Raw genomic sequence first — 14,946 nt, 5'->3', positions numbered from 1 at the left:
CTTAAGATCAAGCTTAAGAGCTTAAGATTTTGTGCCTTTGAGGGGTGAGAGGGGCCTCAAAGCGCTTCCACAATTTTTTTCCGATCAAGTTTTAAAATTAAAAAAAACAAAGTAACAATATAAACCAAAAAAAACTCTCTAAACTTTTCATTCCAGGCTTTTCAACTACCCCACCCCCCCTTCTCATTGGGGCCCTGCCTTATCAGTCCCACTTCAAACAATAATACAAACAGTGAGTCTTGATTTATTGCTTTATTTGGATTTGAACACATTTGCTAGGCAACAGAGATTTATATTAAAAAAACAACAACATACTCATGACTTGAACATTTTGGGTATGTACTGTGTTGAGGTTACACACATTTTGTATCTTGAATTGTTACTGGCCTCATTTTAACTGTAATAAGGCATACATACATTGGACTGCACTCACCACACCAGTTAGTGTGTCAAGGTTACAATTTAGTAACAACTGCGACCAGTTCCCTTTCAGTGGTAAAATGCGTTAACTGTATAAAAAAAAGAACAAAATTACTAACATCGGCACATAACAGTGGTTCACTAGTGCAAAGTCAGAGGACCATAACAGATTTTTTTGCATGTTTTAGCTCACTCACCACAATCACATACACTTTATACCTCACCACTATATTTCAAAGCAGATTTTTGTTTTTATCAGCCTTTCAGGCAGCAGTTGTATTCTATTTCTATCACTACAATACTAAACTCATTTTGCAGTGTCTCGAAACTTGAGTTACTTTACATCATATCTGCTCTGTTATGATACTAGTTTGTGGAAAAAGTGCAGACTTTTCAATTTTGCATGAAGTTCTGTGATGGATTGCCTTAAGCAGGATCTCATGTTTAAGCTAAAACTGGTGGCTGCCTGGATGGGGGAAAACACTTTTTTTTTTTACAAGACAGTGGGCCCTACATGTCATGGAGTTCATCCCATACCACAGTACAAATACAATACAGACAGGCTAAAAATCTGAAGTTTGCCCCGAGAATGGCAGGGTCCCGAGGTTCATCCTCTATGGAAGAAGCAGCTCACTAAATTCAAATTCATCTGCCCAATAAATTTTAAGATATCTTGTGTTCAATTTGAAAGTTTAATGTTGGCAGCAAAGAAAGGTTGGAGATAGCCAAAACTATTAGGATGCATCCTCAGGCAAGCATGAATATAGACATAACACTGGTTGAAATGTCTTGAACCAAATGTCTGAGTTTTGGACTGCATGTATGATAAAAAAAAAAAAGAAAGAAAGAAAGAAAGAGAGAGACATCTAATGGCATCACCTTGGCTTCCTGGAAATTGTGATGGACATTTTTCACTGATGCTTTATGGACAAAATTATTAATCAAGAAAATAGTCAGCCAGTTCAAAGATGATAAAAACAACTATTAGTTGCACCCCTGTAACAAACACACCAATATTTAGCCATTATTAGAGCCTTATAGTAGCTAGTTGGGCTAAAAGAGCATGAATAAAAACCAAAAGTGTATGTGTCTGTGTTGTAATTTCAATGGTGACAGATTTCTTGTGTTTGCACACTAATTCATCTTATGGGGACCATGAATAACAGGCATTTTCATGGTGATCTGGGCAGTTAGCTGCAGAGATGTCTTGGAGGGAACAACCAACCTCTCCATCATGAGGCCCCACTGCCAGAGAAGCCAAACTCTTAAACACTACAGCAAATCTGCTTTGTAGTTAAATGGGCTTAAAAACTAAAAAAAACAAGAATGATCCTTGATCTTTAACTTACATAACCTCAAAGCTGCTGAACACAGTCAGTGCTAACAGACTGTAAATCCTTTTGCCTCTATTCCATTCACAACCGACCTGAACAACCTGCAGCCTGTTGGTTTGTAACCTAGCATAGTAAATAGTGAACGGCATAGTTTCAAACATTCAGATCTGCAGTTTGAAACACAGAACACTTTTATTTCCTAAGGCACGTTTTCCCAATCTTGTTTAAATGCTTTTTGTGTAAGCGATGAGCGATGAGTGGCTGTGGCGTCTGTTTGGGGCTCAGCAGCATTTCTTCCCTCTCTTTCTTCGGTCTCGGTCTCTCTGGGCGTTGATGTTGACAGTGTCCTTCTCTCGCTCTCGTTCCCTCTCGGCTCTGTTCTGGCTCTGCTTCTTGGCCCACAGCACCATGTGGGTAAAGGCCATGAACATCTGAACAAAGCAACAGAACAACACTAAGTCTTCAAAGTTACTGGAAAATATTGCAACAATTGGTGGATTCATTGATTTGTCAATTGACAGAACATTAAAGGTGGAGTCGGCAATTCTGGAGGAAGACTGTTGACAATGCGTTGTGGAGTTCAGTGCATTAGCATGTGCCAGCTTGACCATCCCTCTTGCTCCTACTGCTTTTCTCTTACATACATGGCCTTTCCTCTGGTCTATACATGAGCACAAACGCCCCCTGATGCTGACTGGCTGATGCAGTGTTGTGTAGGTTGGTCCAAGCGACTTTGTTTCCATTTACAGAGTAATGGCTGAGTATGAACATCAAATTTTTAATTTTTCAGCACACACACAGAACAGAAAGCTAACTGACTATGAGGAGCTATTTGCTGAATTTGATAAAAGGTGTACTAGATTAGAATGGCTGACTGCACCTTTAATATGAAACTAAACTACTTGTTTGGTTAATTTTTTGAGATGAAAAGCCAAAAATTACATCTCAAATATGAACATTTGCTATGTGGTTTTTTTAGTCTTTCATGTCAGCAAAGTGAACATTTTGGGGGGGGTTGGACTTTTGATTCAACAAAACAAGCAATCTGAATATGTCAGTTTGGGCTTTTGAAAATGTGAGGGGCATTTCACTAATATGAGAATAATCTGCAGATTAATCTGTAATAAGAATTATCATTAGTTGCAACCTTAAAATTTTATAAAAGGAAAACATGAATTTAAAGGTGCAAATGTGCTGCAGTACATTTGCCAGATCAACAGAATGCCAACCATGCGTATAAGAAATATAAAATACAATGCAGAGTCCATTTTTATGAAATAATATTAAAATTACCTCTTCTACGTTTATGTTCTCTTTGGCACTGGTCTCGAACACCCGAACTCCCACCGACTCCCCAAAACGCATAGCATCCTGGGTATCCACCTGTTTTCTGGCAGGGTCATCATTTTTGTTTCCCACTAAGACAGTGAGCAAGAAAACTTATCTTTATTTCTACTCTCTTTCTTTCAGGATTGGAATAATTTCAACTTTTTATTATTTTCAAATTGCATGAAAAGAGTAAAATCAACTATGAAAAGATCCTATTAAGTATTTACTGTGTAAACATTCTGTTAAACTCATTAAAGGGACAGTTCACCAAAAAATCCATAATTCATGTTGTTCCTCGTATTTTTGGTGCTATTTATCAATCTAGATTGTAGGCTTGGGAGGTATCACGGTATACCAGAATATTTAGAATCCTGATGGTATGATTTTCAATACTTTCTAAAATACACTAATCTATACTCTCTAATCTATAATCTCTATTAAATGTATATAGAGATGAACAGGCTATACTGAGTATACATTTTATGTAGTGCATAAAAGGCACCACCAGAGGTCAGTCTCTACTCGTGAAACAGGCAGCTGAGCTGGCAAACAGACTGATTGTGGTCCTGTTTAGACCTGTTAATAACGTGCCATTTGGGTGATCCAATCACAAGTGGAAAGTGCTGAACACAAGTGTAAATTACCACAAAGACACACTGTGATCTGATCACTCAAACCACTAGCCAAGGAGTGTAAAAACTAATGTGTCCTGATGCGTCTCCCACAAGGACTACATCATCAGTGCAGGACATGGTGGCTATTTCCGTGACAGTGCGCTAAAAGCTCTGTAACTTACCAATTTTACGTTGGATGACATGTTGCATGGCCATCCATCATTTTGCCCTATGGAAGGAGACGCGTTTAATTCTGCTGACAGCAATAGCTCCAGCTGTACTGACACAATTGCTAACGTGACTAGCGAGCACGCTACAGAGAAGCTAGCAAAAGTGTGGACTTAACTGTCCACGGGGCAGTAACAAAATCTGAACCCAAGTGGTCAGCTGGAGACGCATGATAGGCACTGGTGTGAACAGTGATGTGTCAAGGTCATTGTCCAGGTCTCAATAGGGCATGTGAGTGGTAAGGACAACATTAGAGGACTGTAAACAGCCAGGTAGCATTGCCAGAGAGAGACTGCAGGGATACATTAATGACGTCCTTCTCAACTGAGCTGTTATGTTAGCTAGCTGCGAGGTGCTAGGTGAGCTAGCAGTAGATGCACACTTCCTTTTCTGCAGTGATACGTTTGGCGGGTGTAGTTTGATGGAAAAGAAAAAAAAAGAAAAAAAAAGCTCCTACATGAAACTGCTCACAACAAGGTCTGTGGATTATCTTAAGTGATCGGGTCATGATTTCTGGAAAGAGACAATGCTGTTGAGTTTTTATTTATTTATTTATTTTTGTGCTTTGACCATCACAAGCCAAGTGCCATCTAGTTATATTATATTTGAGATTAGGCATACATCTCTATGGCCAATATTTCCAACACTCCGCAACTCACACCAAAAAAAATCTGAATTAATAAATAGCACTACTGGAAAGAAGAAAAATATGTATTTTGGATGTTGGGGTGAACTTTCCTTTTAAAGTGTCATACTTTTGCACTTCACTTGGGTATAATAGCATTTCTTTGATTAAAATAAAACAAGATGAAATTCCTGACTTACATTTTAGACATTTACAGAACTCATAGGAGGCCCTTTTTCATCAGCTGGAACTTTTCCAGGGACTATTCTACTCATTTTATTTCAAGCAGAGAAACCTTGTTCTACTCTTAGTTCCTGGGTCATAAAAGGTCACTGCTCCAGAGCTGCCACACTGCCTGAACTTCTAACAACACCATGTAGATAACATGAAAATAAGATTCTTTAAAACTCACAGTAAGACAGCTGACTCACCCAGGATCTTGCAGACGTTGTCACAGTTCTGGGAGATTTCATTTAACCACCTCTTAACATTTACAAATGACTCTGGATTTGTCACGTCGTAAACAATAATGACACCGTGGGTGTTTCTGTAGTAGCTGAAGAAAGAAGGACGGAGCAGTATTAATCAAGTGACATGCCACAGGGCTACAATGATAGTGAGGAAAATTCCTGAACATAAAGCCAGATTTAGTCTAGAGGTGATTACGTAGATGTGATGGTTCTAAATCTCTCCTGCCCCGCTGTGTCCCAGATCTGCAGTTTAACCCGCTCTCCATCGATGTCAACTGTTCGGATCTTAAAGTCCACACCGATGGTGGTGATGTAGCTACCTGCAGATGAGCAGACCATCAAAAATCAGAAAGACAGACAGCAGAGACACCTTGTACTGTATCTATGTGCAGACACATGATTTTTATGCCTCATTACGAAGAGAGCAGATACTAGCATCAATATTTAAGGTCACATTAAGATTCAGACAAACTGGGCACCATCTTATAGCTGCATCTAGGAGGCACAGAAATGTAAGAGAATTTATTTTCTGTTTTTACACCCTGGGTTTTATTTTTGCAGTTTATTTTAGGGGCCATAATTGTAAACATCTACGTGGTATGCAGTAGTTTTACGTGTAAATTGCAAGAGATAACTTTGGACATAGTTTTGTCTGTCAGATATTTTAATCAAATCGATATATTTTAGGAAGCCACTCTAAATAAAAGGTTCTGCTCTACAGTATATGCCCACCCTTTCCCAAAAAGGCTGCATGTTGTCTAAACAGGTTAGGGCAGCTCTGCTTAACCCTGAGGGAGATAAGATGACTTGACTTGATAAAATGCTTTTACTTCTCTGCCTAAGAGAAGAGCCTATCACTCTGGGGTTTTTGTTCTATTAGGACCGATTTGCTACTAATAAATATGAGCCCTTGTACTGAGGTGTTAACTGTCACCTGACTTGCAGCAAACTGTGGTAACTCACCAGAGAAGGAGTTGTCTGCAAAGCGGAGCAGAAGGCTGCTTTTCCCCACATCTGAGATAGAGACAGATCAGAGGGACAAGATTAGCAAGTAAATAACTCAGAAGGAATGAATGTGACCATTCAGGAACAGTGTGCAGCATATCTACTGTAAGTTTACTATCAGAAAGTCCTGAGTGACTGCCTCCTTCCAGTAATGTCATAAAATATGCAGGAAGGGCAGGATAACAAAAGTGAAACAATGCAAGAAATAAGGGCAAAGGTTGAACTCATACTGGAGACAAATGAGCTTCAAATGTGTGACTAAAAAGAGACTATCCTGAAAAAACCCTTCCCTTAATGATCTGCTGAAAATTGCCCTGCGAGAACCAGTGGCAACTTGTTCAACAGAGACTCGACAAACCAGAATGAAGCAGCAGTAGGCTCAGAAGTTACAATGTAACTATTACAATATTTTACCCACAAAATCAGTCAGTTAATTTTAATCTACTGTAATATCTGTGCTACTGAAGAGGAAAAAAGTCTAAAAGCATAGAACAGCTGAATGTCAGCAGGTGAAGAGGAAAACTGCTCTGCAATGCAACAAAAAGTGGTGCAATCAAAATCACATCGCACTGAAATATCATGATCTATCACAATACTGATAATTTGATCCATATTACGATGGAGTCCCAGAAGCATTAAATGCCACTAACAGGCTGCCTGTTGAGCCAAGTATTTTTTAATACACCAGTAAATAATGGTTAATAATGTTTAATGTTAAAAAACAACTAAGCAATCCCAGTTAAGCCAGTTCACAGACAAAGCATGTGGGAACCATTATCAGAAACTGAAACCTGTAACCCTCCAACTATCTGTTCATGAATGACACTGAAGGCTTTAAACAGGCAGAAAATTTGTCCTGACAGCTCAAAAGTCAAACACGTGGAGCTGTATTTTTTTTCTAACAATAAAACTGAAACCAGGAACTACTGGAAAACATTTCAGGATATACTCTTCTAGAAAACTTTTCTAAAATGTTTCACTATAGGAACATAAAACCCTGATGATATTATCACTCCGAATTCACCTACACATAAATGAATCCTCACAAGTCAAAAGTAAAGCAAGGCCATAAACAGGGTGGAGTAATAAGAACCAGTTTTGACTTGGAATCATCTCCAAAGGTATGAGTGGGGTGGGTATCAGTTTTCAATGCTTTTAAGGAATCGACCAAACTAAACCTGTGCCAAGTAGTATCGAAACGTCTGCAGTCAAACAATACCTGCATTCAATGCCTTTTGTGCCCAGATCTAGAATAAAACTAGAGACCATCTTGCAATGGGATAACTCCAGCTGCAATAAAGAGATCTTAAAGCGAATGTTAGCCAGGGGTAAAGCTGAAGGACCAGTGGCCCCTTCTGTTCTTGCTAGACCCTAATTCCGGCACCTTTACTCGGACCTCACTGTTTTTTCAACCTGGCCTTCATTTTGATGTCAGCCACACACCTGTAAAGTTTCATGAATGCATTTTGCTAACCACTCACAAGGTTAATGGCTAATACCAGCTGTTGCGACGTTGTATCAGCTTGTAATAACTATTTGTATGATTTTATTTGCAGCCAATCAAAGCAAGCGTTTTTCCATCTAATGTGATATGTGACTGACACACTACTGCAGCAGCTACATTCCATATAGTTTGTGGGGTGGTGAAATTGAGTGCAGCATCTTACAGAGTTGGCAGTACACCATGCAGAGACGACACCAAAAAGTATGACAATATCACACACCTGTGGTGGCTGGTGGCATTTCATGCAACTGAATGCTTCCGTTCACATTATGGGTAGGGAATAAAGTAGAAAAAAGGGACCACATCAAGCACTCTGAGAACTGTAAGTTTGTTAAAAAATCTCTGCATAGGTTAATTTTGGAGCTCTTGAGCGTCCATCCACACCACTGCTTACTGGTTGTTACAAACGAAAGGAATGCTCAAAAGTGTATCCAGGTGACTATTTATACTAATGACAAGAATCAGTGCCAGAATTTAGAAAAAACAATATATATCAAAAAGAAAGTCAGAATTAATAAAATTTAAAACACCTTCAGACAAGGCCAACTCACTTCCAGAGAGAACAGTAGTGACTATGTCTCATTTCAAAGCTCAGAGGCTTGTTTTATATGCCATAGTAATGATATCCACTTTGAGGCTAGTTTTAGGTTTCTGCAATTTGAAACTTGCTTAAAACAAAATCGTCACCGCTTTGAAATCTGAAGCAGTTTACTGCTTAATATTGAAAGTGAACCAGTAGGTGGTTTGACACTGATCTGAACCACTGTGGGACATTTCTTCATTTTAGAGTACACGCAGTCAGACATGCAGTTTGTGACTTGCAGTAGTAATGAAGCTTAAGAGAGCTGTCAGTGAATGGCATAGTTACTGTAGTAAACCTAGATTTGGTTGCTGATACATCATATTTTGCTTACTTTCCATACCAACAGTCCCTATTAATAATAATAATAATAATAATAATAATAATAATAATAATAATAATAATACCAGACAGGATTAATTACCCTCAAATGTGAAAATCAGCAGAACACGCATACACAACACCGATAATAGGAGTATCGAACCAGTGGTCCATTGTGTGACACGTTAACAACACTATTCCGACTTGGCAAACACAAGTAAAACCTGTGCACGACCTACTGTAAAAAGTCAAAATGTCTGCTCTGAAAAAGGATGTGTTTTGTTTCTTTTGTGTATGAACACTGTGGAGGTTTGGGCAAAGTTTAACTAGCACTTTTCATTTTAATGCAAACTAGTGAGAAACATGCTTTAAAGAAGCAAACAGCTCATGTTCTTGATAATTTAATTTCAATAAAAGTCTACTTTGCTTCTTTGTAACTAGGTTCCCCAGTATTGTTACCAGCTGATAAAGAGCAGTTAATATAATGTTGCATTTTTAGTCTTCCATCATATATTCACTTGCAGGTCTCCTATTAATGCAATTTGTGACTTCTGGGACTCCATAAACAACGTGCTTTGACTTCAGATTAATCTAATATGAACTGATGCACTAACTGGAGTCTCCAATGATGAGCAGCTTAAAGAGATGATTGTAGTCCTTCCCCGCCATCCAGGAGGCCTCTTACTGTTTTTCCAAGTAAAATCAGTTTCATAGGAGAAGGTAATATTCCTAATTTCCCTTGTTTTGTTTGTTTTTCCTCCTAATGCTACAAGCTCATAGTGGCACAAGAGTTTCTCCCAAAATTGCAGGCATCCCCGTGCATATAAGAGCACATTCCAGTTGAATCTCTGCACTTTTAAGTTGTGGTTTATCCTCTGAGTTTAAGTTCAGATGTTCACATCATTCTCTTTGGATTCACAGTGAAAGCAGCAGGCAGCAGAAAATGAAGTGTTTCTGGAGATTTCTGCATCTATGATTCATGCTTGATGGCCGAGAGCTGCCGCGCGGTTCCACCTTAGTTCCAGTTCCACCCAACGACACTCCAGCAGGGGATTTCCGACTCGAGACGAATCATAGATTTTTACATACACATTCACACGTCTGTCAGTGCAGTGTGGACTCTCCTTCGTTTCTCTTTTGGATACAGTCCCACATTGAATGTAATGTCTTCACAGAGGTCTATTTATTGAAACACTTGAAGCAACACATGCAAGTCTCCATGCTAGGGGGATTTGGCATTTTGTGGTTGTTGCTCTGGCAGCCAAAATGGACGGGTGACTTGACAGCTTATCATAAATCCAGTTATTGCCAGTTACTGCCCTGAACTCTTCCACCGCTCACTCTTTAACTCCATCCCTTTTGAAAAAAGAAGTGAGAAACTGAGACGTTCCTCTTTTTCACTCCAGTTCAGTAGTGGTTACATCTGCTGAGGTTCCTTTAAGCTGATCCCTTATTTTCACTTCAGTTCCTCTGGTGGTTGGGTTAAAAGTCAACCGTTCCCTGTTTCATGACATGAGGAGGGTTCTCGTTTCTTGCTTCTTTAGCCCAGGTTTAAAAGGTGCTAAACAAAGAGAGGAAAATAATAAGAGGTTAAAAAAACACCACTAATCAGGCTTCTAACCACAGTGCAGTGGTTGAATGTCACTAAGTATATTTACTTGAGTACTGTACTTTAAGGTCCAGTGTCTAGGAATTAGGGGCATTTATTGGCAGCATTGGTATGATATTCATGACTAGGTTTTCATGAGTTTACAATCACATGAAAAAAAGAATTGTTGCGTTTTCTCTGCCTTAGAATGAGCCATTTATATCTACGTACTAAGCCGGTCCGCTTCTGTGGAGTCCGCCATATCGTATTACAGTAGCCCAGAAAGGACAAACCAAACAGTAGCCCCTTTTACACTGCCTGTTCACAGCGGGAATGTCCTGCTGTTATTCCACCCATTCTTCATAAAAAGGACAATCGTGGAATGGGGGGAAACAGGTAGGTACAGCACCAAATCAGTGTCTTTGTAACAGGGACAACCTGCAAGATGGGACCATGGACAGGACGGCTGTTTTGATGATGTGTCATGTGTGCGACCCACCATCAGGAGATTTAAAAAGTTGCAAGCAGCAGTTAGCCGCTAACTCAAAGAAGAAGAACAGCAACCGGAAATGCTGACAAACTGAGAATACAGTGAGGTCCCAGAGCTCCTCACCCTCCAAGCAGATGGCAAGATAAGCTACCATATAACTGGGACGGTGAATGATTGTTATTGCTTTGTTTTGCCATTGTTATTGTTAATAAAGTGTTGCTAATGTGTATGTTAGATGTCACACTAGAAGCAAATGCTGCTTTGTTAAATGTCACACCTGTCGCAACTCTTTTGCTTGAAGGATGTCTGTTCTTGCCAGCCACCGTAGTTCTCCTACATGCTTGGCACAAAGGAGAAGTTTCAGTTGGCTGCAGTCTGCAACCTCAGCACTAGATGATGAGAAATCCTACACAGTAGACCTTAAATAACAATTCTGAGGTATCTGTACTTTACTTCAGTATTTCCGTGTAATAAGATTTTAAACTTCTACTCAGCTAAATATAGTATTTTTTGATCCACTTCAGGCTTTAGTTACTCTTGATATTGCAGTTTGTCATCCCCTTCCTGTTCAGTGAAAACAATGTATCTCCACATCAGTTGAAGCTGAATGCGTTTTAAATGGAGGGATGAAGTGTTTCTTTATGTGTTGACAAAATTCTCCTACTTCTTAAGCTAATAAACTCATAAAAACATTCTTGGATCAGCTGTAAAATGCACTGTCACAAAGCTGAAAACGGGGCTGTTTTTCTGACACCATGAAAAGTTGATTTTTTTGGAAAGATGTGGTTCTCACAGGACAGCCACCCTACAAACATATGCTGATTTTATAGGATATGATGCATTGCTGTGGATTAAACTACCCTACAGTATATAAAGAAGTTAAAATGAGCAACCATAAACATCTGCAGCAGTATAATCCGACACAGCAGCAGTAATATTAATCAAAAAACATCACACATACGGTGACAGGGAACATTTTACTGTACATTAAATACTTTTACTTGCTGATAATACCAACATACTTTTACTCAAGTAAGGTTTTGAATGCAGGACTTGAAATTGCAGTGGGGTATTTTAACAGTCTGGTACAGTCTAGTACTTAAGTAAAGGATATGAATACTTCTTTCACCACCACCATTGTTATTATCGGTTAATTTTTATTGCTCTATGCAGTGTGTGCCCCACCTTACCTCCCTCCCTGCTCCTTAAACAACAGCTGAGTCCCTAAATATAGCTTCCTCATCCTGCTTTATCCACCCCTGTCCTATAACCAGAGATGGTCTTCTAAACCGTCTCTGCTATAACTTAGCTGGGTTAGCTAAGTAGCAACTACAAAAGCTCACTGGTTGTCCGGCTGTCATCGCCTTTCCATGACTGTCACTAAGCTAAATAGGGAAGTTTGGCTAGCTAACGTTGGGGCAGTTTTCCATGAAAACAGGAAAGGCTACCGCTACCTTTTAGAGTAATTCATGAGAACTTGCTAGTACGAGCTAATCTAACAACCAATACGTTATGTTTCACGTGCAAAGACAAGAACACTAATCGTCGTTTGAAAAACGTGCAATTTAATGATGATTGCTGTATCAGCAAAGACAAAAGCGTCGTACAACACAATTTTAAACGGTGTTGAGTCTTACATCATTCGTGTTTCAATTCGGCATTCGTTTCAAAGCTGTGAGAAGTAACATTACAGCAAATTATTTACGAAAAGTTGAGCTTAATATCCTCCGTACATGAACAACCGACACTAATCAGTGGCTACAGGTCAACCAGAAGACAGAAAGACATCCACAACCGCACTGGTTTAACGGAAGGTCGACACTAAAATACATTAATGTTTATAACGTTTTGTTTGTAAAGGAGCAGCTGCAATGTCATTAACATTTATTTATCTAGCTGTAGCTGAGCAGTGAGAGCAACGTTTGTGTGTGAACAGTTTACATTGCTCGACACGTTTTAGGGAACGTTACGCCAAACTTCACTCAAAAATCTATTACTTTTGGGAAATTTCGTTTAATGATGCTACACTAAGCCTCGGTGTTACCTTTATAGATATGTGATTAACAACTTGACGACGTTCTTTAATTCGGCACACATTAAAATCACAAATGTGGGCTTGTCTGGACGTTGAACTGTTTCAATTGTTACCTAAGTTTTGGCTAACGTTACTGCAGGAATGTTATAACATAACGTTAGCTAATGTTACGTCGTTGGTAGTAACGTAACGGTTAATTTTAAGTAACATTGTCATTTATTTTTAACGACTTCAGTTGGAGTAGTAACGAAAACATAAAAATTTATGAAAAATTCAAACTCGTAATTTACTTGACGTGTATCGAAGAAACGAAACCAAGAAGCTTGAAACTTCCAGATTTGTTATCCAGTGCGGAGTGACGGTCTGAGGGCCTGACCCTGGCCTGCCACTGCCTCACTCCCGACGACAAGACGTCAGAAACTTCTCAGTCCTCGGAGAAACTTTGAACCAGACATTTGAGAAAACAAATAAACACATAAATGAAACTTACTTTGGTCACGTGGGTGTACCTGGTGCCCTGTCACTGGGTCATGTTCATAGATCTGTGGAGGACGTTGTTTTTGTCCCGGCGGAGTCCGCTTGATCACCGCTCCGGTCGGAATGTCTCCCCGCCGACCACACCTGACTGCTGCAGCTGATGACCCACTCTCATCATCTGATGCTGCGTTCAGGACACGTGGGAAAAACCTATACCGTGTAACCTCCGTGTGCAAACCCACGGTGCGAAATCAGGCGTAGTAGACTACTATATATTTTTTACTTCATGTAAGGTTACAGAAAAATAAAGGATAACAAAACAAAAGGTAAACTAAGTACACACCTAACGAAAATATGGTTTTACTATTTATGTACTTAAACTCACTGTTTTACAGCTGGTTAAGCATCTGTAAATATATAGCCTACTTATCATACTCGTATGCTTTTCTGTTATTGTCGTGCTTAATGATAGATAAAGAATTTGAACTTGGTTTTTCAATTTTTGTGTCCATGATTTAGATGGAATTTCTTTCGCCCCTGCAGTGCTTCAGGATTGTATCTCATCTGAGCTACAACTGTCAGCAATCCTGGACATGAATGAATCATAAAGGGCTGATTAAGTCTGTCCCATTTTAAACACAGAGTGCAAACATCAACTCTCACAAATAAGTAAGTGAACAAGATCCAAACCACTGTCTAGTGATGGTCTAGGTCTTTGCACCAAAAGGTAAAAACATTCAGCTCAGTTCACTTACATCACTGCCACAAGCCTGTTTGAACTTTAACCAGAAATGCTGACATATAGTGCTGAATTGGTATTATCTGAGATTTGTGTGAAATGAAACTACCAGTAAAGACACACCTAACACTGATGTCCTCATCTGAGTTTCACTATTGCAACAGCAGCCAACACCAGTGTCCGGTCACAGTTGACATGAGTAATCCTTCCGTCTATAGCTTGTTTCACCCTCACACATAAAGCGTGGACAAGCTTTAAAAATTTAAAACACTAGTGGGTTTATCCATCAGAGGTTTAGGACTAGGTGAAATGCTGTATTAGAATCAATCCCAAAGGTAACTGTAATATACCACTCCTTCTACAGCAAACCTCAGCAACAGGAGCAACCTCTTAAATGTGATTTTCACCTTAACCTCCCTCTTTTAGTCACTTGACAAGACCTTAAAAGAAAAACACACAAATGTCTCACATACATCTAATTTAAGCTTCATATTGTTTACGCTGAGAAATATTAAAACCTTAGATTCCTTCTGTTATGACTGCAGCATTCCATTATAGAAAACATGGCAATACTCCCCTTTGTTTTGGAATTTCAAAAAAAAAATAAAAAAAAAAAAAAATTGGATTGAAGCTAAACTGGTTTAAACTACTTTGTAATGATGGACCTACCAGTGGGTCATACAAGGTTATTGACGTTAAAAGATAACAACATTCTACGTTTTTTTTTATTGTCAATAAATTTCACGAAGACCAAGATTAACAGTGTATAAATCTGTCTCTCAACCTACCAAAGATGTGAATCTTTAAAACCACCTGGCAAATGTTTCCTTTAAAAAAAATAAAAGGCTCAGTAATTTCCAAGAATAGCTCATCTCTGTAGTTCATATCAAACAAACAGGAGGAAAAGGTGCATTTGATGGGGACTAGTAGTAGTGGATTAATCAAAATTTGGTGCTTTGGTGAGTTATTTGGGGCAGCAGGATGGTGTATGTGAAACTGAGTCAAAAAATAATAAAGGGACATATCACCCAGTGCAACAGTGTGGCTATTAATGTGTTATTAATAGTGTTTGGACAACAATTGAGCTCTACGGCACAGAGGAAGAAGATATATCAGGCTCTGGTACACACACAATGCTTGAAAGTAGCATTAGATGCATTCTGTGCTGATTTAGGTCTTTTCATGAG

At 39.1% G+C, this 14,946-nt stretch overlaps 1 protein-coding gene across 2 annotated transcripts; it reads right to left on the bottom strand.

Moving 5' to 3' along the window:
- Positions 1 to 237: 237 nt before the first annotated feature.
- On the bottom strand, positions 238 to 13,187 carry LOC117268832 (ras-related protein Rab-35). Of its 2 annotated transcripts, none has more exons than XM_033645541.2 (7): positions 13,034 to 13,187; positions 9,045 to 9,991; positions 5,984 to 6,034; positions 5,217 to 5,340; positions 4,982 to 5,106; positions 3,048 to 3,172; positions 238 to 2,185 (listed from the first exon to the last, which is right to left on the bottom strand). In XM_033645541.2, exons 2-7 carry the CDS (start codon positions 9,097 to 9,099, stop codon positions 2,036 to 2,038), a joined length of 630 nt encoding a protein of 209 aa, XP_033501432.1. In that variant the 5' UTR covers positions 9,100 to 9,991; positions 13,034 to 13,187; the 3' UTR covers positions 238 to 2,035. The 2 variants fall into 2 exon arrangements, with proteins under 2 accessions (XP_033501432.1, XP_078017436.1); XM_078161310.1 differs by lacking the exon at positions 13,034 to 13,187 and adding an exon at positions 10,786 to 10,871.
- Positions 13,188 to 14,946: the final 1,759 nt, after the last annotated feature.

The sequence above is a fragment of the Epinephelus lanceolatus genome, chromosome 18 (genome assembly GCF_041903045.1).
Source record: "Epinephelus lanceolatus isolate andai-2023 chromosome 18, ASM4190304v1, whole genome shotgun sequence".
Lineage (NCBI taxonomy): Eukaryota > Metazoa > Chordata > Actinopteri > Perciformes > Serranidae > Epinephelus > Epinephelus lanceolatus.
Note: the sequence above shows the minus strand (reverse complement) of the source record. Positions and strands in the feature narration are given on the sequence as shown.

What these genes read in the sequence shown, in the direction of transcription:
- LOC117268832 (XM_033645541.2), bottom strand. Translation starts at nt 9,099, where the DNA reads ATGGCGGGGAAGGACTACAATCATCTCTTTAAGCTGCTCATCATTGGA. An exon ending in GCTCATCATTGGAGACTCCA is followed by an intron (nt 6,035 to 9,044) that starts GTTAGTGCATCA and finishes TCTCTATCTCAG; the next exon opens with ATGTGGGGAAAAGCAGCCTT. An exon ending in TTTAGAACCATCACATCTAC is followed by an intron (nt 5,107 to 5,216) that starts GTAATCACCTCT and finishes TTCTTTCTTCAG; the next exon opens with CTACTACAGAAACACCCACG.